The sequence below is a fragment of the Python bivittatus genome, unplaced genomic scaffold (genome assembly GCF_059951505.1).
Source record: "Python bivittatus isolate LINGU-HERP-01145 unplaced genomic scaffold, Pbiv_v1 ctg000570_np1212, whole genome shotgun sequence".
Taxonomy (NCBI): domain Eukaryota; kingdom Metazoa; phylum Chordata; class Lepidosauria; order Squamata; family Pythonidae; genus Python; species Python bivittatus.
The window spans coordinates 7267086-7289871 of NW_028277097.1; the positions used below are offsets into that span (position 1 = coordinate 7267086).

At 39.3% G+C, this 22786-nt stretch overlaps 1 protein-coding gene across 4 annotated transcripts in view; it reads left to right on the forward strand.

Annotated features, from left to right (window-relative positions):
• The first annotated feature begins 1610 nt into the window (after positions 1–1610).
• FYB1 (FYN binding protein 1) overlaps positions 1611–22786 on the forward strand; it is an 81054-nt gene continuing 59878 nt past the window's right edge. For 2 of the 4 annotated variants that reach the window (XM_088152759.1, XM_088152762.1), the window contains exons 1-3: positions 1611–1994; positions 2716–2926; positions 21665–22781. In XM_088152759.1, the coding sequence (XP_088008885.1) occupies positions 2924–2926; positions 21665–22781 (1120 nt within the window). In that variant the 5' untranslated portion in view covers positions 1611–1994; positions 2716–2923. Of the gene's footprint in view, positions 1995–2682; positions 2927–21579; positions 22782–22786 lie in introns of those variants that run through there. The other 2 variants (XM_088152760.1, XM_088152761.1) reach the window with 2 other exon arrangements.

Sequence of the window (22786 nt, forward strand, 5' to 3'; positions counted from 1 at the left end):
GTGAGAGCATGTGCTTTCCCTCAAGTGCCTCTCTCACACACGCAGATCTATCCATAGAAGCCACAGTCTTCACATAGCAGACATGGGTATGTGAATTAGCCACTGGCAGTTTGAAGAATGTCTTTCATACTGTTTTAATAAATGCTTTCTGATCTCTTGTACTTGGGGCCTGATCTCTTGTATTTGGGGCCTAAAATATGTACCACCATTGGAACAAACACAATCACAGCATCTGAGAAGTATCTTGGGCATGGATAAAAGGACTTCAGCTGCTGCAGTTAGAGCCGAATTGGGAATTTATACAATTTGTTCTTTGTCTAAAATCAGGGCTTGCAATTATTGGTGCAAAATCAATGCTATGGAAACTGGCAGACTCCCAAAATTGTGTCTGATAGAAGAGACAAAATCTCAATTACAGACCTCTTGGATTGTACTATTGACAAATTATATCAAAAGCTATGGTCTCCCTGTCTCTTGTCCAACTGTTTTTGGAGAACAAGCTAAAAAGATTGTTGCACAAAGTATCTTGGATACTGAAGCACAGAGAGACATAGCCACCATTAGTAAGGTTGGCACATTGAAATGGATGAGCTGTTATAAATGTACCTTTCAAACTGCCAAGTATTTAAATATAGAAATGCCTAAACATCTTAGGGCGGTATTTACTTGAGTAAGGTTTGAGCAGCTGGACACAATGGTTAGATATGGAAGATTTAACCAAGTCCCTTATAACGAGCATACTTATATTTGCGGAGCTCCAGAGATAGAAGACATAATACATATATTATTTGAATGTCAATTGTAAAAAAAAAAGAGAGACCAGTAACTTGGATCGCACATTAGATGAATGACCTATTGCGATCCTCATATTAAAACAACATACTTTATGTGCAGTCAGAATTCAAAAATCACATATAATACAGTCCTTTATTTAAACAAACAGTACAGTTGAGATTTGCGTATGTGGATCTGACTGGGGTAAATTATAGGGGTGATACAGAAATATGATTTGTACTTAAGTTGTTTCCTTTATTTTATTTTTAACATATGGTCTTATTAATGTTCTGTGTTTTGTATTCTGTATTCTGATATGGCCTAATGGCTAATCAGTAATAATAAAGACACATTAAAGATCTCTTGTACAGAGAATAGAAAAGCTAAAATCATGTGCCATTTGCAGCTTCCTATCCCCTGAATTTATAACCTTTAGATCAGGCCACCAAAATCCATTGACAAAATGGTTTAACACATCCATTTTGGCTTTTTAAGTCCTCTTTCCCCGAGCCCATAATGGGCCACAACAATTGACTCTGTCCACCCGGAGACCAATTCTATAACTTTTAAGCAGCCTATAGGGTTCAAATTGAACAGCTCTGGCCAATATTATTTACAAGACAGCTCGATGTTCTTGTTATTATTTTAAATTCTATTGTGTCCAAATTCTGTGGGTCTTTCACTTGGTCATCTCAGAATATACCAACTTTCACAATCTTTTATTCCTGATCAATGACCAGCTTCTCTGGAATTACGGTAGATTGTAAAGACATTGTTTAAAGCCACTTCACTAAGAGCTCTTACAATGAATGTAGTCTACAGGTAGGACCAGATCTCTTGCCTGCATGCAGTAAAATTCAAAGATTGTTAAGATCAATAGGTTTGGGATCTGTGTTTGACTTTATTTTGAACATTTACGCCCTTCCTGTCTGACAAAGGAAACACACTGCAAGGCTTTTGTTATGCAATCAATCTGCCTCATTTGCAGAATGTTATGGGGGGGTGTATTGCACAGAAGTTCTTATCTTTCTTTTGTTTTCCTACCAACTTCTTCAATCCTTTTTTCTTTCCACTGGGAAAAAAAATCATCAAAGCAGGAAAAGTGGAATAGCTGCAGAATGTCGTTTGAACAATAGCACTGTGAACGGTCCATCTGGAAACATAAAACTAGTTACAATGGCTAAAGGTTGACATGAAAAGCAATGAAGGATAATAAGATGGTAAATACATTTATGGGGAATGGCTGTAACTTAGAGGGAGAGCAAATTATTTCCATGTAGAATAAAGGTGGAAAATGTTCATGTCATCCGGGGTTCACTGAGGTCCTTCTAGACAGCATGACCAATTGTATTATATTACTAGAGTAGAGCCAATTTTTATTATTTATTTATTTATTTCTGCACCATTGTGGTGGGCTGTGAGTATTTAAGGGGAAAGGGCTGCCTATTTACTTAATAGGACAAAGAAAAAAAATAACAATAAAAAAACCCTGTATATATAATGTGGCCTCGTCTATTCTAGGGGCCTCCGATCCTGCAAAATCTCTTGGCCTCCCAGAGATTATCCCCTCTGATTTATATCTCACGTCTTTATCTCATGTGAACCCAGTAAATTACAGCTTGTTTCATGAACCATGATTAAACAAACCACAGGATGTGCAAAAGTGAGCAGCCCTAATGTCAGAAGAGCTGTGGCAGAGGGAGATCTTAAACTGAGGTGGTAGGTTGGGAGAGATGGGAGCTAGCCCTCAGAGAAATGGGAGAAGACTTCATTTTGCTAGGAGAAATCCTTTCTGACAGAACTTTAAATTCTCAAAATCAGAATCAGTATTAATGAGAAAAGGCAATGGTTTGTGTGTATTAATAAGGTAGCTCTTGTTTCTGGAGGTGTTATAGCTACTAACCTCTATTTTCACTGGTCCTTTCCTTTCAAACTGCACAGTGTGTTTTCAAGCTCTTGCTATACACTCTGTGAGATGCCAGATCACAATATGCAAAGCATGGATTGGGCTAATGAAGTTTTTCCTTGAGATGCTGGATAAAACCACTGAACACTCAAAATAGGAAGTTCCAGACAAAGGACAAAGAAAATGTTCCTCTTGTAACACGGCAGTCTTGAGCAGGCAAGCGAGCACAGAGTTTTCTCAACAATGGTAAGTGAAGGATCTTATCTTTATTCTTTATTTCACTGTAGCAGATAAAAAAGGAAAGTAACCCAAAACAATAGGAGGAGTTTGACTGCTTGGCAAGCTGTTCATAGTAGCTGGCACCTAAATTTCAATTCCTTCAGTTCAGCCAACAGCTACATACTATTTCATAATCTCGTGCTTTTGCACTTTTAAACAAGTTGCAGAGACCTACACCCTGTCTTTATTAAATAGTAAGACAATAACTAGATTCCATTCAGCTTATGTGATGGTAGCCGTAGACTGAACTGAGAACAAGATGTGGAAGGATTAGTGTTTGGAGTAAAAATAGGGGTGGCAGTTACCTGCCTTGTAGTTCATTAGATTTTTCAATCTAATCTGTTTTAGAGCACTGTTGATAAGATAAAATGGAGGTAAACAACCATTCAAACTGCTTGAAGTTCTTGGAGGAAAAGTGGGTTTAAATGCAACAAGAGTTCTTAAAGTAGCAAAGAGATGATGAACTTAATTGTGGGCTTTCTGAAACTGGTAGGCAGAAACAGCTGCAAGAGTCAAAGACTACTGAAATAGATTAGAATTACATCTGGAGATCATTCTCTGTGCATATTTCTTCCTCATCAGGACAGCTGTCAGATGTTAGGAGTTTGCAAACAGAATGGTTAATCAACTGACTGTCGGCATTTGCTCTCTTAGCATCATGAGACCAAAATACAGCTTCATCTTTCACATAAGATAAAAGTGCTTTCCTGTACTTTGTTGTGCTTTACAGGCATTCTTATACTCACATGCGCTGGAATTAAGGACAGAAGGAAAAATTGAAAAGGAGAAAGTGAACATAGTAAGAGATAAATTCCACTCAAGTGATAGCATAATCCTATACATGTTAACTTAGAATTACACTTTGTTGATTTTAGAGAGCTAATTCCCAGATAAATGGACATGAAATTACAACTCTGATCAATCTGTTGCCCTACTTAGTTCATTAGAAAAAATGAAATAAATGCATTGCTCTTTAACTTAAATTGTCAAGACTTTAAACAAGAGAGAGATAATCCACAGTTAGCGACTGTTCACAGTTAGGACAGGGATGAGAAAGTAACTTTGTGAGCAATCCCCACATTTACAACCTTTGCAGGTCTGTAAAGCAAAGGAAAGCTGAAGTAAGATCATTCAGTACAGTTGCAGCTTCATTTAATGACTGACTTAGACAGATAAGCTTTATACAAGCCATCCCCAGTATGGTTCTCATCAGTTGGCTGGGAATTCTAGGAACTGTAGTCCAAGCATCCAGAGAGCATCAGAATGGGGAAAAGACTTTAGAAACCTTCTCATAGCATTTAACCAAAACCTGCATTCAACTCCTGGAGTAACTGGGAGCAAGTCTGAACTGATTTAAGACTATTGAACTTATCTAGCAGAGATCTTATTTTTTCTTTCTTTGAAAAATCCCAACTGCATTCCCAGAATCTTTCAGCTGTTTTTCAGAACTTGGAAAGTGTTGTCCTATACTCCTGTGCCTAGTATAGAGAAGCTTTTGAGCCTCTGGTAGAATTGCTTACACGCAGACAAAATAAAGAAGCAAAATAAAATATAGTTGATTATATTTGCATTGGGCATGTTTTTTTTAAAAAAAAACCCCACATTTTCATGTGTTTTGTGTGTGTATCTGCCCAAGTCAATGCTTGTGGAGAAAGAAAGAAAGAAAAAGAAAATTAAAGAAAAAGTAAAGCAAGAGGAACAGAAGAAATGGACAGTGGTTTTTCTGTTCTTATCATCAGTGTTGACCAAGGGTGTGTGGTGTACAATAGAACAAGCTACATAGTCAAGTTCTGAATCAGCATAGTGTAAGCTTGATTGCAACAAGGGCATGCAGGGGCTTTGCTTATGACCAAAAAATAGTGTTATGCAGGAAATGCACAAACAGTATGCTAATGACTTGATTTTTTTTTCCACCAAAGTTTTAAATGTGAGTGAAGAATGGCAGGAGAAATTGCTTAGGGATGCCAGGACTGAGCTTAAGGCCAGATCCCTTCCCGGGCCTTTGCCAAGCCCAAAGCTCTCCTCTTCTTCAGAAAAGCTGCATCAGTGCATGGCAGAAGTTCCTTTCTGGGACATTGAGTTAGAAGTTACTCCCTATAGGGAGTAGGAGTTACTCCCTATAGGAGTAACTTCTTGAACACTAACATGAAGGGAAGTTGCTTGGTTGACCCTGCATTTTTCTCCAAGGGTACAAAGTAAGATCAGTCTCTGATCTACAGATCAGCTTAGCTGTCAGTGTTGTTCACTGGTGATAGAATTATTGGCTTCACCCATGGCAGTCTTGCTATTATATATGGATACCTATATTAGCCTTCCCCAACTTGGTGCCCTTCAGACACGGTGGAGCATTTCCCTGATCCTCATTCTGCAGAACCAAAGGATCTTGGGCAGTTTGTTTTGTTTGTGTTGGCTAGAAAGAGCTCAAATCCAGTCCATCTGCAAAGCCCTGGATTTAGGATATATGTAGATCTTTGTGATATTTGCATCCTAGGCCATGCAATGCTTCTGATTATACATGGAGACTGTACCATACATAAAGTTCTATGCATGCAGAAACCTTTTGAAAATAGGTTAATTATATGAACCTGTTAGGGACAATTGGTCAAAAAATACATTTTCTGCAGCTTCTTCCTTCTTTCCTTAAATATTTCCTTCTCATCTACAAATCTGAGCAGAAAAAGTTAACTAGTTTTCTGTATCCAGCTTTTTGCAGTCCAGATTCTCATCCATCACAGGAATACCCACTTCAGCAAAGAGATGGAATAATTATTTCCCCAGGCATAAAAACTACCTCTTTAACTGCAATATTTTATACCTATCTCTTTTCCTCTGAATGTTAGCATCAAACCTGCATCCAAGGTTACACTTTTACAGTGGAATAGTGTCTGATAAGAACAGCTTTCCCCAGTCCTCTAGATGCATCGGACTACAATTTCTATCATTCTTATAGGGATGATAAATATCTAGTGGATAACTAGGTTCTGATCTGCACATTTAGCAAGGCATTTTATATAGCAAAAGGATCAAATTCCTCATGTATTCATCTCTCCCTGACAACAAACATCATGGATGAAATGGCTCTTTCACAATAGAAACAGACTTTCAATGTATTTATATTTACTGAAAAGAAAAGAAAACTTATTTAACAACTGTATTCACACATTTATATAAACAGCTGGTCTATGTGTATTGGCTGCTGTAGGAATTACATTACTTTGGTTTTGGCATAGTATTAATGTAAATCGAGTCATTAAACCATGATTTATGGTGAATACAGCTATTTTTGGTTTCCTTGGTAAACTGTGTTTAGCAAAATATGGATTAGGACAGTGAGTTCACTCCATTGTTTGGGTTCACTTGAAAGATGCGAGAAGAGCAATACAAAGGGAGTGAGTAATTTTAATGTTATGGATGTTTCTATCAGCCCTAGCTAGCATGTCTGAAGACTAGGGATGATAGGAATCGCAGTCCACAATAACTCATAGGCTCACCTTTATTGGAGTGAGAAGCTGAAAAACTCAACTCTAGGTGAATTTGATCCCTTTAAGCAGGTGTTGATTTATGCTGTAAATGTCCTGTTTCCCACCCATGGAGGCCTGCATGATCCTGCAAATAATATATTTAAATCTACTTTGCATTTGCTTAGAGCAGGAAATGGATGGGTTATGCGTACATTCACACTAATGGGCAAATGAGTCTCATATGTCAATGTGTATAAGTGTTTTTACATATGGAAATGTAGGAATGGGTAGAACCTTCTTATTTTTCTGAGATAAATGGACTTCTTCTCTGAAGCAGCATAATAAATGGTGGCCAGTAGGGATAAAAACACTTAGTATTTATTTAATTTGTACAGCCACCCATCTCAACAAGTGAAAGACATGGTATTTCAGTAAATGTTAGAAGCTGTAGGGATCTGTGTGTGGCTTCCTCTTATGGTGAGCCACTAAGTTACAGGTGGAACTTCTTCATGAACTTCCTTCAGGCCCTGGCCTGACTCTGCCCACCCTGGCTGGCTGTTGGAATTATCTCCTTAAAAGAAGGTCCATAAGAGGTCTTCCTCCTTTAGTTCAGCTTTATGTAACCTATGCAGATTAGCTAGGCTAAATTTGGAAGTATACTTGCTTACTCTTTGTAAGTATTAATCCTACTGGTTTGTCATCTCAAATTTCTGCCAACAATGCAGCCCTAACAGCAATGTTGGCCAGTTTTATTAACTCTGGATTACTGATCCAGGAGTGATTGTTTTGGTTTTGAGCCACTGGGTGAATACATGGCTGAAAAAAAAAATTAAATTAAATATTTTCCAATTGTAAACACTCTTACATCTATATCTGCTCATTCTACCCAGGACATACATTTATCAGACAATTTTGCCAACTCTCTCAGCTCTTGGTTTAAGGGGAAAGCTCCTTGTCTATCAAGGTCTATCATTATTCCTACATATACATCACCACTGAAAGACATCAAAATTTAGGAGCCAGATGCTTTTTCTAATAGCTGCAATCAAGTCTGTAGGCAACAGTTTACTACACCCTGTTTCTCTATGCAGGGAAAATCAAGAGGGATTGATAAACTGGCGATCAGCTGTCTGGAAGAATTAAGGTTGGGATTGCTGATAACAGCTGCCTGTAATGGCAAAATAAGTCTAAACTGACTAGAATAACTAGTACTGTGCTTTGTGGCATACATTTCAGCCCCTCCATTCACAATAAAACCTACATCTTCACTTCCTTGGCAGGTATTCTTCAACTCCACTCAACAAGATCAAACCACAAGCATTCACATTTATTTCATCCTTAGTCCATTCTCTTAGTTTCAGACTCACAACATATCTACTTTTTCCCCTTGCCTTTCATTCATTAATTCATGCTGTTTACCATTTATTCCTCTTCCATTCCAAGTCATCATCTTCCATATGCCATGGTGGCCAGCAGAAGAGCCCACTGATATTGACCTCTGCCAGCCATCATGCTTTGAAACATAATAAACCCACCTCCAGTCCCTTCTCCCCAGTAATAGCAATATGACTATTCTCACTCAGTTTGATGGAAAACCTCTTGAACTTCTGGCACTTGTTATCTTTTGTATTGGTGTTTTTAATGATGCTTAATATTGTGAGCTGCGTAGAGTCGGCTGGAGTCAAGCGGCACTAAAATTGAACCAAATAAATAAAGTAAAAATTATCTTAGTTACCATGAGTGCTGGAGCTGTTCTGTCTTGCAGAATAACTACACAATTTGCTAAGTCAAAAAATCCATTTAATGGGAATGCACTTCTATTTTGCCTTATCCCCTTCTCCAAACATCCTGAGAATCAGTTAGAAAAGCAGGAGCCTCTTTAGCAGGGAAACAAGATTTGAAGAAAATTGGAAAGGAGATATCAGCACAGTATTCATATCCATTAAAGCAGAAATTGTGCTTACCAATGTTTTCAAAGCTAGATGTTTAATAACTAACTATGCCAGAAAGAAATATTTTAGATTACAAAAAGAAGCATGTTTGTGCTATTGCTGGTACATGAAAGGTGTTCCCATGAACCTGTCTTCATGGTGAACATAGGAAAGTGTTTTCTGAGCTTGGTGACTTTAAGATGTGTAGACTTCAACTCAAAGTGGTCAAGTTTGGAAAGCCCTGACATAGGAGCAACTTTTAATCTTCATGGACGTTTGTTCTTAGAAGGAATTCATATACATTCCTATATCTGCATTGCTCCCACTCCCTCTTCACAAATAATGCACCCTCATAGCAGCTGCAACATGACGTTCAAACCGAGGTGTCCATTTTTAGGTGAATAATTCAGTGTCTTAAGAGCAATGCAGATTTTGAGCAATGCCAGGACCAGATTCTATGTTATCAAGCAGCTGCTGAGACCCACAGATGTGGAGGGATATCCCACTGTTGACTTTTCCTTCCTAGTTTTGCTCCTTGTTCATTAGCCCTCTCCAAGTGTGAAAGTGTGCCGAGGTGGAATAAGAATTCAGATGGAATCAATTACATAAATATGTGCTTGCTTATATAAGTATAGTATTACACGTATGCCTTTAAGTTGTACTGCACTGATGTCATCCCGAAGAATGGAATTCTTGAGACAATGCCAATTGGTGCCTATTAGTGACTAATTGATTACAGAACTTACGCCTTGAGGGAGGCAGCAGATTCAAGGGTGTCTACCCCTGTGCTTTCTTCTCTCTCCCTCCTTCCGGAGTAAAGCCCAGGGTCAGCTTGTTAGAAAAACAATTAGAGCCTTGGCATTCAGAACACAGCTGATATGTTGTGTTTCAAAGAATGTGCCTGCAATGTTTTCACACTGTGAAGGATACCCATGTGTGTAGCAATCTCCAGTCCTCGAAAAGGAGCCTGGACGTCTATTTTTGCTGTGCTTGTTTAGTAGCTTTTGTGGCGACGTGCTGATAAGAACCTATTTCCATTTGCTGGAATTGTATGAAAAACACCTTAATTGCTTGAACTGCAGACAGACCTTCTTTTTGTCTTCAGGCTGTCATCTACCAAAGAATGACACTCTATGCAAAAGCTGGAGGGAACATGCATTGTTTGCAAGATAATAGTTAGGTTGTTTTAGCTGTGAAGCGAAATGAGCCATGCAAAGTATTAGAATGGCCACCGCTAGGAAGAAAGCAATACATTTTGGCACTGAAAGATTCTGAATCTTTGAAAGCAGAATAAAGAGCACAGAAATGGCTGGTTGGTTTGCTGTAGGTCTATCCCAAATAAGAATACTCAAAGTGGCATATAAACTAGGGGCATCGAAATTGTGTAAAGTGGGTACAGTCCAGCTTGGTGCTCAAAGTGAAGCATCAGAGCCAATAACTCTCTGTCTCGAAAAGGGTGGTGGTGGGGCCAGTCTGCTTCATTTTCAGGCAAATGACTTCTGCACGAGCACAAAAGACTACCAAAGAGTCAGAGAAGCAGCTAAAGTGGCGTGGCTTCTCTGTTAACTCAAAGCATCCCTCTGCTTCACTTTGCAGGCCTGCTTTTAGTGATTCAGATTTGCCCACCCCACTGAAGATTTGCATAGTCCTAATCTACAATCCCTGTCTTCCCCAATTTTATCTTGCTCAGCCAGGCTAAGAGGGAATGATCAGCCTAAAGCCAATATGTTATGTGGCTGAGGATGGATTTAAACCTGGAACTAGGCCTAGATATCTAGAAATTTTCATCTGCCTTTTTTTTTTTTCCCTCTCAACCATTTTGATTCAATTTTATGGACAAAACAATAGTTTTTGCATTCTTTTTCAAAGGGCAACAAAATTCTGATGAAATTCTCATGGGTGAAAAGTATATTTCTTGCACTTTAGTTAAAAATAATCTTGCATACAAGTGCCATTCAGAAATGACATAAATTACTTATCTGGAGGGTTAGGGCAGGTCATAGTGATAAAACTTCGGCAACTGCTTGCTGTGTTATTATGGATTTATTTTTCAGCTTGTAGAACTTGAGGATGTGGAGAAATGAGTGGTACTACCTGTTTACATAGCCGCTGTCCTACTTGGATGATTCAAATGATCAGCACAGGACTGGCTCAATGGTTAAGACAGATGATCAATGTCTTCTTGTGGGTAGGAAAGATGCGGTTATAAGAACTTTACTGAAGAAACTATACCATGATTTGAAAATCGGTACAGTTTTAAGTCTGTCTCAAAGATGTCATTTCGGAGAAAGATAATTGAGAAGGTGGTAGCCTTGCATCTCCAGATGCACCTAAATTATGATTGACTAGAGCCATTTCAGTAGGGCTTTCATAGAGACTATGATACTGAGACTTTATTTGTGCCTTGGTGGATGATCTACTCTGGATACTGGAGAGAGTGCAGCTTTGCTAGTTTTCTTGGCGGTCTTGGCAACTCTTGATACCATTGACCATGATATCTTCCTGGACCACCTGGCAGGATTGGGAATTTGGCTTTTGATCTACACTGCTTCTGTCCTTTCTGTCAGATGTATCTAGAAAGTGATGTGGGGGTGGGGGTGGCTACAGTTTGATGCCTAGGCTGATGATCTATATTGTTCTACAGAGTTCTATCTTGTCCACCATGAACAAGATACACATCTACATAAAATGGCTGGGAGAGGTCATTCAGAGGTTAGAAGTGGGATGCCATTAATGTATTAGTGACACTCAGCTGTACAGTTCCTTACCATATGATTCCAAAGAAGGAATCAGTACCTTTAATATTGTCTAAATTTGATAATGATCCAGTTGACGGAGAACTATCTGAAGGTACATCCATACAACCATCATCCATACTTGTTTGAGCAGAAGGTTGAGATAAAAAAAATGGAATGACTATAAGTGTGTGTGTTAAACACATGTGTGTGTGTTTGAATTAGCACAAACTCATTTTAATTTCTTTCTGTAATCTTTCTTCCTTACATTTGGCTTTCCCTCTCCCTTTATTCATTTTACTGATGACAAGTCATTTTGTATAATCTTTCAATCATATTTCCAGAGTGGGTTACAAAAGAATAACAAAAAAAATACAGGTTGATCTTGCTTACCGACTGCCTTGTACAGTGACCATTCTAGGTTATGATAGTGCTGAAAAAATAACGTTGTCACCAAGGCATGCATTCACAAACTTTGCAGCATCCCTCAGTCACGTAGTCACCATTACACTCAGTACACATTGTCTTGTGCCTGACCTGTTTTTCTTTCCCCCTTGCAGAGTGGAGAGATTGGAAAGGAAGGGATTACAAGAGAGTAAGCAGGCACACAACAGGAAATACACATTGAAAGGAATGCGCTGGCACTGGCAGCTCCGAGTGCACTACACAAACAAGTGGTGTATTCCCCATTCTGTGCCTTCTTACTTTCTTGTAATCCCTTCCTCTCTAATCTCTCTGCTCTGTGAGGGGGGTGGGGAGAAAAAAATGGGTCAGGCACAGGAGAGATTGCCTAAAGAGATTGCTTATTTCCCCCACCCCCAACCAGAGCAGAGAGATTGCTTAAGCAAGGGGTCAGGGGAGAAAAAAAAAACCAAGCAATCTCTAGGCAATCTCTAGGCAATCTCTCCTAGGCCTGACCTGTTTTTTTCTCCCTCTCCCTCACAGAGCAGAGAGATTGGAGAGGAAGGGAATGCAAGAGAGTAAGCAGGCACACAATGGGGAATACACCTGCTGTTTGCATAGCATGCTCCTATTGCTTTTGATGTGCATTCCCTGTTGTATGCCTGCTTACTCTCCTGTAATCTCTTCCTCTCCAATGCATGTAAATACAAACCTTCTTGCTAATTATCCCAATGTCGATGTGGGCATTCCAATGGGTGGGGGAAGGGGGAAAGGAAAGCACAGTCACAGTCATGTGATTTCCCAGTTAGCAACTGCTTTGCTAAACGGCAGAGCTTCTGGTCCTAATTTGGTCGCTAAACAAGGACTACCTGTAACACAATTGGAATATAAATAAAAAATAGTAAATATGGATTGGGAAATAAATGATTAAATGTGTTAACTATAATATCATACACAAAATTATCAAAATAGCATTTAAAAAGTCAGCAGGAGTTCAACTATGTCGAACCACATCAGAAAAACAAGAAAGGCTTTTGCCTGAAGCAAATTGAATTCATGCCAGAAGAACTTCTGGAGAGTGCCTCTACCAAGAAAATCCCTTCTTTAGATGAGATCTATCTCCCCACAAGATACTCTCCACTGAAAATCTTAAAAGATTTGTAGAAGTAGATAAATATTTTTGAAGACAGAAGAACCTGGAGATTTTGGATAACTTTATTCCAGCTTTCAGATTCATAGTGAGGGCTTTGAAGATAACCATGTTATCTTCATTTTTCAGGGGGCAGGGTGGATCTGCAGCTTCTTGTACCATTTTTCAGATGAAAACTGTTCGCATGCTGTTTACAAAAAATTTAAAAAGATTTTGAGGTATTCCTTCCTCTCTACTGTGGAGCATCACTTGGCATTTTGCTATTAGACTCCCCCTTTTTAATGAAAATCCCAGTTGCTTAAAGTCCCCCCCGCACCAGTCTAGGAGCTCCCCCTAAAATAAATAATTTGCGAAAACTTTTTTTAAATAAACTTCTTACAAAATGGGTGTGCTGCTGAAAACGAGACTTCTGTGCTTGCCACTTTGATATCCTTTGTAAGAGGGTTCAAGAGAACAAAAGACAGACACAGCAAATGTGGCAAATGCCATCAGCACTACCTGTCCACCTACAAAGGATGGGGGAGGTAAAAATGGGGGCATTCGGGGGGGGGGGGAAGTAGATCTATTTGTTCCCTTACAAACATGATGTAGCATATGAGAATAGAATGAACAGATACTTTTTAATTTTTTAAAAAAGACAAAATATTAGAGCGAGAGGCAATACCCATAGTACGTTCTATTTGTTTCTTGATCATTAACATCATCCTTATTTTTATAAATATTACTTGCATATCATATTTCCTCTCAAATGAGTCTGGAACAGCACCCAGAAGAAGAGTCACCAGTGAAACCATCCACCCTAAAATAATTCCTAAATGATAAAAACAGTAGAACATACAATAAAAAAATATAAGTTAACGCCATTCATCACAACCAATGGCTTTTCCATGCTCCTTAAACTGGCCGAAAATTGCCCTGGCATGATTTTTGCTCCCCCATTGGCAGTCCCCATCCTGCTTCTATTGCCTCTGTTCTGACTTTGCTGAATGGTGCTATCCTGATTAGGGGTGTGCAGCATATGATAGGCACCGTGATTGGTTCAGTCCTCCAGCTTTGCTCTCCTCCTCCTGCATCTCACCAGATGATGAGAAAAACACCCCCCAGTCACAATCCTGCAGCAAGAATGGGGCAGATCTGATTGCAAGATATGTCCTTAAAGCCCTTCCCCATTGCACCTAACCACAGCACAAGCATGATCTGGCAATATTTGTTTTTCTGCCCTATCCCCATAGCAATGGTTTTATCATGTCCTCAGACCATGAATGAGACAGGCTTAAGGTGTCCTCGGTAGGACTAATTTTAAAGTAGCATTTTCCCATATTCTGACACCATCAAAGGACCGCTTCAAGGTATATACAAAATCTGCTAAGTTTTGTCTTCCATTTTGGGGGGAGGGAAGTTAGCTGGCAGTAACTGGGAAGAGTAGAGAGGCAACAAGGAGGCAGGATTATGACTGGAAACAGGGACAGCAAATTTCATGCGATTACTGTTCTCTGCTAACTCAAGGTGGATAATGTGTTAGCTCGGTAGTCAGAAGAGGTCCTTCAACTTAGCAATTCTTTCAACCTTATAAAGGTGGTCTGGGCATTGTCATGCAAAAGTCTGTCTATCTTAAGCTGTTTTCTAAAACCAGACAGTGGTGGGTGGGGGGGTGGGACTTGTACCCAGGTAATCAGGGTACAAAACCCACGTGTGATTCAGACACTGCAGCTCAGATCCACAGAGGAACTTATACACTGGGTATCTCCAGCTGATCTTAGCACACAGTATGGATGGCATTGCAGGAGTCAATTTGTCTTATTTAGTTGTCCTCCTTAACAAACAGGTGGCTGCATTGCACGTGACACTACAGTTTCTGGACCATCTTCAAGGGTAGGATCATCTAGGGGGCATCTTTTTTGAGGGCCCTCTCTGCTCTGACAGGGCAATTTTCTCTCTCTCTCTAACCACAGTTTCCTGCTTGCAATGAAATTGGACAGGGGTGCCCACAGGAGCTTCCTGTATAAAAATGTATTTAAAACTCTGGCTCTAATTAGTTTTTCAGGGAGAAATATCCCCATGTTACATAGGTACCTTATGCTCCATAAGTCAGCTGCCCACCTGGTTGAGTTACATGGCACTTCTGTGACCGGCTGCCCGTGTGGTTGCACTGCACTTTACTTATTGAAAAACTGATGTATCAGTGTAAATATGCTAGTTGTTTTTAAAACAAAAATAAAAAGATAGACTGGAATCTAGGACAAATCATGGATGCATATAGAGGGAATAAAATTGAACTGAATTGAAATTGGATAAGTGTCCTTGCTGGGACAGAGAGAATTGGTCTGAAGCTGTACTTTACATGGAAATGTTTATATTTTTTCCTCTCCTTAAATAAAATAAAATAAAATAAAATAAAAGCAAAGAAGCAATCTAGGTTTGAGGAAAAAGAGCTAAGAAGTAGCTTAACATTTCTCTTCTGGGTTCATCTTCCCAAGGGACTTTCCTCCTCAAGTGGGATCGTAATAGAGGGTGGAACTAAGAGGAACTCTCTATTTGCCTTTATTACCAGAAAATGTCATTTTTTTTAGCTTGAACTAGTGTAAAGGCAGCAATATGCAACTTCCTGAACAATTTAGTCCTAGGACATAGTCCTAAACATGCAAATAAATGGAGAACTAGAGCCACTGCTTCTCCTTTCAGAGAAATCACATGGGCTCGACGTTTATTCCCAAGCTCATCTGAACTGCAAAGAGCTTGGTTCTTTTTCTGTTCCCTTTCTTGCCCTTCTTACCCAATAACTGGCAAATTATTGTAAGACGATCTTCCTTGTCTATGTGCCCTTAAAATTAACTGGAGCAAAGGGGAACTTTTCGAGGAAGGGCCAATCTTTTGCATATAGATCTTGAGCGTGCACAACCCACGGATAGGAATTTTAAAAGTTTATGGCCTATTCCCTGTTTCCACAAATAGAAAGAAGGTTTGGAGTCAGTGCTACTGTGTTTCCTTTCCTTTCCTTTGGAAGGAAGAACCCTGGTGTCGATGAGAATTTACTTCCTCTATTCACAAATAAACCAAGAGAACAAAAGTGGAGGTAAACAGCAAACAGTCCTGTAAGGTGGCTGATCAGTTACATCAATCCATCAATCCATCAGTCTTGCTTCAGTTCTTCTTTGGACTATATACTGTATGCCCAACATATTTATTTGCGGTTTATTTCTAGCTGCAGCATGATGTGCAGCCCCAGAAAACCAGTCAGGTTAGAGGAGAGGAACCTTTTTAATACCAAAGTTCCCTTGCTCATTTATTATTAGTAATCTTTGCTTCGGTCTTTAATTCCATCAATTGTACAACAACTAAAACTAGAACTATTAGACATTCTACATTTTCACAAGGAAGCTGTTAACATCTTTTTAGTAATGCAGAGAAAGCTACACTGATTAAGGCACAGTGCAGAGTGCACTAATTTTGATGTGAGAACGTTGCATCAGTCTTCAGCCTTGACATTCATTCCTATTTCGAAGCAGTCTTTGAGCAAAAGCTGTTCAAACATCCCTTTGCACAATCTCCCATTTCAATGAAAAGGCAAGGAGAAAGTTAAGCCCAGGTATTAAGCACTGATATTCCAATATTAGCTCATATTTTCTAGCCTCGTAAAAAGAAAAGGCGTAAAGAAATCATAAATAAATGACTTATTTTCAGGGCCAGTTCCAACAAAGTGCTGAGATGTTCCCATTTCTAGAATGCCCTGTTTGAAGGGATTAAATATTAAGATTTTTAATCTGTTGCTGATTCTGGTAGCTCTTAATGGATTTCTTTTATTAAGTTTGAATGAGGAGGCTTTAAAGATTTGTTTATGGATAACAGATAAGATATGGGAAGAAGACATTTTTGTTGTATTTTTAGAGAAAATGAAAAGTTATTCTGTTAAAAGTAAAAGAAAGGAATATGAAACAGATTTATTTGACTAAAGTTAAAATATATATGTTGTTATTTCAGGTAACTCTTAATGGACTTTTGCTGATTAAGATTGAATGATGAGGCTTTATAATTTGTTTATAGATAAGATGAGATATGGGAAGAAGAGATCTTTGGCTGACATGTTAGAGAAGTTGATAAGTTATTTAAATTGTTTGTACTAGTCTTGATGAAGGGGGAAGTCATTTCTTTATATCTCTCTTTTCTCTTTTCTCTTGTATTTTTTTCCTTTCCTTTCCCCTTTTTTCTCTGCACTTTTTGATTTTTTTTTTACTTTTTATATTTTTCTTAGTTTGTATTCATTTTTTATCCTTGTGTTTTTAAACTTGAATAAAAATTATTATAAAAAAATAGAATGCCCTAAGGTAGCTTCATCTGCACTGCTTCAGGATATTAAAACGACAACTTTCTTTGGGCTAAACTCAGCTGCTTAAACTAGAGCCTTCCAACCGTGTTATTTTAAGGGATATAAGCAATTGGCTTAATTTTGGTGCTGAAGTAAGCCCAGGTCATGGTACCAAATGTGTCCAGGTCATAAATGTTCATCTCTAATACACCATGGTTTCTCTTTCCCCTAACTTTCTAACCATGGGCCTATTCCCTGAATGTAATGTGATTTGTATAGAAAATATCAAAAGCTGCCAGAAACAAGGAACAATCCTTTGATACCAGTGATCAGCACAAGCTAGTAAGACTTGAGAAATGAATGAACTATTTATAAATCTATAACCAACCCCCCCCCGCAAAAAAACAAAAAACAAAACCACCCTGAGTGATGAAATAAATTAAACAATACTTAAACTGGATGGAGTAACGATTTTTTTTCTTGATCTACTGCCATATATTTTTATTATGTAAGTGTAAAGGGCAGGAGGAAGTATAGAAGAGGTGATACATTACCTTTCAAAGCTTACAGAATGTCTAGACTTACATAAAAAGAAACATAGTGAAGATGGAACTCAGTGTCCTGCCCTTATGTTGCATCTTTTTATGTACTTTTGGACAAATCTGCCATTTGCTTCCTGGACTATCCTTACAATAATACAACTTGCAACCATGCGAAGGTGGAACCTTATCTGCTGCAATGCTTACCAGGTAGAATCGATGTTCATGAAAACTCTGAAACAAGATACAAAGGAGTTTCTAGACCAATCTTGGGGATCTGGCTAGGACTGTTGGAACTGTAGTTCTGCTATTTATTTCTTTGCAAAATTTATAACGCTGCCCAACTCATAACAGCTCTGCACTACTACAGGTTCCCAATCCCTGCTCTAAGACGTAAACCCTATGGCTCACTGAAAGATAATAAACCATATATCTTTAAAAGTGCAGGTTATTCTCCCGAGAGTTTCCACTTCCTTTACTACTGACTCCTCCCCTACTACACTTTTTTTTTTTTTTTTGCTGATGTGGTTGAGTTAGGGTTGAGTTATCCTGCACTTGCATCGAAGTCCGCATTTCAGTAGATAGTTTGTGGTATACTGAAAACATCTACAGCTGAACTGCTTCAGAAGATGAGTGATAATTAAAAGTCTTCCTTAGTACTCCTCTTCAGGAACTATCTGTAAGAACGAGGCTGTTTCATCATGAAGTAGCAATGTGCTTCTGCCCCATTCTCAGCATCAAGCTTGTTTTTGGCTCCAGTTCTTGCATTCACACATTGGCATGGATGCCTGAAATGAAGAAACCTCTATGTGAATGACTACTTATCCATAAACGTCCACATGCCTGGAAGCGCTGATTGTAGAGGGATTCCAGGCATATGGAAAGTTAAGCAAACAGCTGTGGTATAAGATCTGGGAGAGTAGACTCTCCCTGGGTCTCTTCCCCTTCGGGGGGAGTGTCATCTAAAATGATAATGGGGACAAGCCTTTTAGTCGCAGTCCTCCTGCAGAAAGCATTGCACCAAGATCAGGCTGCATACCACCCTGTTGGTTTTTTGGAAAGCCACGGCTGTTTAGGAAAGCCATGGAAGCAGATTTGCTATAAGTAGAGATCTCCTGTTTGGGAACTGGTTTTGTGTTTGACTATTCCTCTTGGCATAAAGTCTATTGTAACTCTTTTCTTTTTTGCAATTGTTGTTGTTGTTCTTATGATTTAATGTTGTTAACCTTCTTCCCCTGCAAGCCACTCAGAACTGCATATAAGCCCTAATAGCAATCCAACCAAGCAAGCAAATAAATAAGATTCTTCATTTCAGAAGTTCACACCCAACATAAGGACATCAAATGATGGTCTAGTAGTGCACTCAGCAACAGAGATGAAGCCAGTGGAGCACCATCACCCTCATGGCTTATTTGCTCCTCTATATAATACATTTGGTTTCCTGGAGCTTATTACAAAATCCATTCTGAGCAACTTTAGAGAAACAACAGTGGCTGAGATTGTTTTTAAAAAATTGTGCATGTTTAGTCCTGAGCTATTTTCCCATTGTTACTTTGCAGGAAAAAAAACTGCCTATAGTACTACAGTCAGAGTAGCAGTGGATGCAATGGGGCCAGGGAGGAGGAAGGTTATCTCTCAGGAAAAATCCATTCCAGGAAATCTTATAGCAAAGGAGAACAAGCCACCAGAGAAGACATCTCATTTGTTTTAATCTTGTAAGCCAACCAGAGTCATTTGTGTGAGATGGGCAGCTACATAAATCAAATCAAATCAATAAATAAGGCACACAAACTTGGTACACATAAACCAAATAAATAAATAAATAAAGTGTACACACTTGGTACATACAAATCAAATAAATAAACCAAATAAATAAGGCATGCAAATGTGGTGCATTTAAATCAAGTAAATAAATAAATAAGACACCCAAACGTGGCGCATATAAACCAAATCTGTATGATTTATTTATTTATTTATTCGCGTTATATGTGCACCAGGTTTGGGTGATTTATTTATTTATTTATCTGATTTCTATGCACCAAGTTTGTATGGGTGGTGCCTATAAATCAAATAAATAAATAAATAAGGCACACAAACTTGGTGTATATCGCTCATATAAATAAATAAATAAATAAATAAATAAATAAATAAAGGCATACAAACTCGATCATATAAATCAAATAAATAAGACACCCAAACCTGGCGCATGCCTTCCAGCTAGCTGGGAGTGACTGCTTGGTATATTGCTGACTAGGTGTCCTGTAGCCCCAAGGCATACGTGTGTGATGGAGTCATTGGGGGAAAGGGGGAAGGAATGGCCCGAATTGAAATCTATAATTGCTGGCTTGGCAGTGCTAGAAGGCGCAGTATGGTTTGGGGACTGGGTGGTTGCAAAGCCTTTGGAAGGGACTGATAGTCTCTGAAGCCAGTGAGATATTTAGTTATAGCCTCAGACTTGTATTTAATTGTTAAGAATAACTTAAGCACTGATGTTGCAAAACAATTTTTTTAAAAAAAAATCTTATTGCTCCATTATGCTAAAAATGAAATCCAGGGGGGAAAAAAGAAAAAAAAATACAATTTTCTTCATGTTTTCCACAGAGGATTTATCAACCCAGATGAAAAATGAAATGTATATTTTGACCTCTCTATATCCTATTGTGGGATATTATTATTGTTGTTATTGTTATTGTTATTAATATTGACTTCAAGTCAGTTTTTGACTCCTGGCAACTGCCTGGACTAGCCCCTGCAGTTTTCCTGGCAAGATTTCAGAAGTGGTTTGCCCTTGCCTGCTTCCTAGGGCTGAGAGGGAGTGACTCAGTTCACTCAGCTGGCTTTTGCCTAAGGCAGGATAGAACTCACAGTCTTCTGGTTTCTAGACTGTTGCCTTAACCACTACACAAACTGGCTCTGTATTCCTGATGTAAAGAAACATAAATACTGTCAATCATAAGACAAATGAGGAAAGACAAAGGACTTCAAAGTCTTCCCAGGCACCAAGGAGCTCAAGGTCCAATCCAGTGACAAACAGAACTGAATGCAGAGCTATTGTCTAGAAAATAATATCTGTAACTCAAGGTTGAACTGTAGAATCCTTGGGGTTCTCTGAGCTCAGTTGTTTTCTTGCAGACGTTTCATTACCCGGCTAAGGGTATACTCTATTTATATAGAGTAGCTTGTGGCTACTGAGAGCAAACCCCACTCCCTTCTAGCACTGAAGATGTTACCTTAGCTGGGTAATGAAACATCTGCAAGAAAATAACTGAACTCAGAGAACCCCCAGGTCTCCACCAAACTACTTTCTCTTTTCAGGGCTCTTTACTGTAGCGCACTTTTCCATTTGTTGTAAATTGTATTTTCTATATACTGATAGGCAAAATGTTTCCAGAAGAAAAGACTACAAAATTTGCGTGTGGACATCTTGCGTCAGCCACCGTACCCATGTATTAGTTTGGGCTGCTGGGACATTACTCCCATAGTGTTCCACCACACCAGCCATATCTATATTGCTAATCTCAACATGTTGCAGGTGTGCTAACATATTTGGTTCCTACCATCAACAGTTCCACTGTTGCAAGGGCCCTTCCACAGAATGAGACACAGCAGGGGCAGCATTAACAAAATTCAGTTTCTAATTGCGTGTAGCATATCTTTCAGATTAAGGGAAAAACTGAGGATGCCTTGCCTCCTCCTTCCTCCTTCAAAGGCTAAGGTTATACCTGCGATTTTGGAGCTATTTTTTGCTTTCTGTTTTTGTCAAAGAAAAATTGAGACTTAGCCAACAGCTTTCTTGCTAAATGGTGCAGGTCCTGGAAGAATATATGGAACGCCTTGGCTTCAGCCTATACGGTGGTGCGCATGTTTCAGAGCTGAACCATCGCTAGCATGTTCCGCAAATGTAACAGGAAGAGAGAGACATTATGGCAAGCAAAGCAAGGAATGATCTAGTCAGCAAAATGGCACTTGTCTGCAATCAACGTCTTGAAATACTCTATAACCACAAGAAGTATGTAGCAAAATGTTGAACGTTGTTAGCTATACAGGAAGTTTAACGCTGTGATATCTCTAACCGATCAGGAGAGTCAGAAGCCTCAAACCAGGAAAGCCTTTAAAGTAGCTACAGCATTTGTGAACACTGCTGCAAAAGACCTTCCTGACTGTGCTTTCTTTCTACTTTGCAGGATGGCAAGGCAAATGTGAAGTCCATTATGGCGAAGTTTAATAACAACTCAGCGGAGGATGTTCACTGCCATCAGGTCAGAGCTGGGGGGCAACCTCTTTTGGTTAAAAAAGCAGCATTTGAGAAGTTTTCTCAGCTTGAAAATGCTGGTCAACCTGCCAAGCCCAGCAGCTGTTACAAACCTGCATCGCTTAAATCACCTTTGACCACAAAACCTCTTCATGATGCATCAGGGAAGGATTTAAATGCACCTCCTTTGCACAGCGGCCCTGTGGCCAGCAAGGTGAAGATGCTAGCTCAGGCTGCTAGCCGAGAAGCTAATGAAAAAACTAGCTGCCCTAAGCCTTTGGGTCCCAAGACTTCTGAAGGACTAAGAGAGGAAACCAAGCCAGTGTTCCCAAAGGCTCCTGAGAAGAGGTTACCTGGCTCTCCTGCCCAGAAGAATGAACTGAAGCCTTTGGATCAGAGGGTCTTCAAACCTGAACCTCCAGGAAGTGAGGCAAAGCCTGTCTTTTCCAAGGTCGCTGGAGTTAAACAAAAATTCACCAGTGCTGCACAGGAAAACAACCCCAAGCCTTCTTTTCCAAAGCCACCTATTAGCCAAAAACCAAGTCAAAGTTTCATCCAAGGTGAAGAAACTTCCAGCAAAAGTGCTTGTTTTAATCAGGGATCACCAGGTTCCATGGGCCTCAAGTCGAAAGCTGGCTCCATCCGACCTCTCAAAGACCCACAGGACAAGAGCAGAAATGAAACTAATCTGATCAGCCCTTTCCCACCTTTGAAACCTGTCAGTAACCAGAACAACCTGCCTCAAATCCTCCCCAAACCTGTTGGGCAACAGAATGAAGAGGCAAAACCAAAACCAATCAAGAATATTTTCCAACAAAACAAACAAGAAGATTCTGGCTCTACATTTGGTACAACTGCTACTAAATTGGCCAATTCATCTAGAACAGTTACAATAGGACCTTGGGCCAATAACATTGGAAAGGAAGAGAAAGACAAAAATTTGCCCAGACGAAAAACACTACCTTCACCAATTACATTGGGACCAGCCCCACAGAAACCTAATAGGCCTCCAACAGTTGACCTGGAAAAATTCAGGAAAAATGGAGAACGTAAG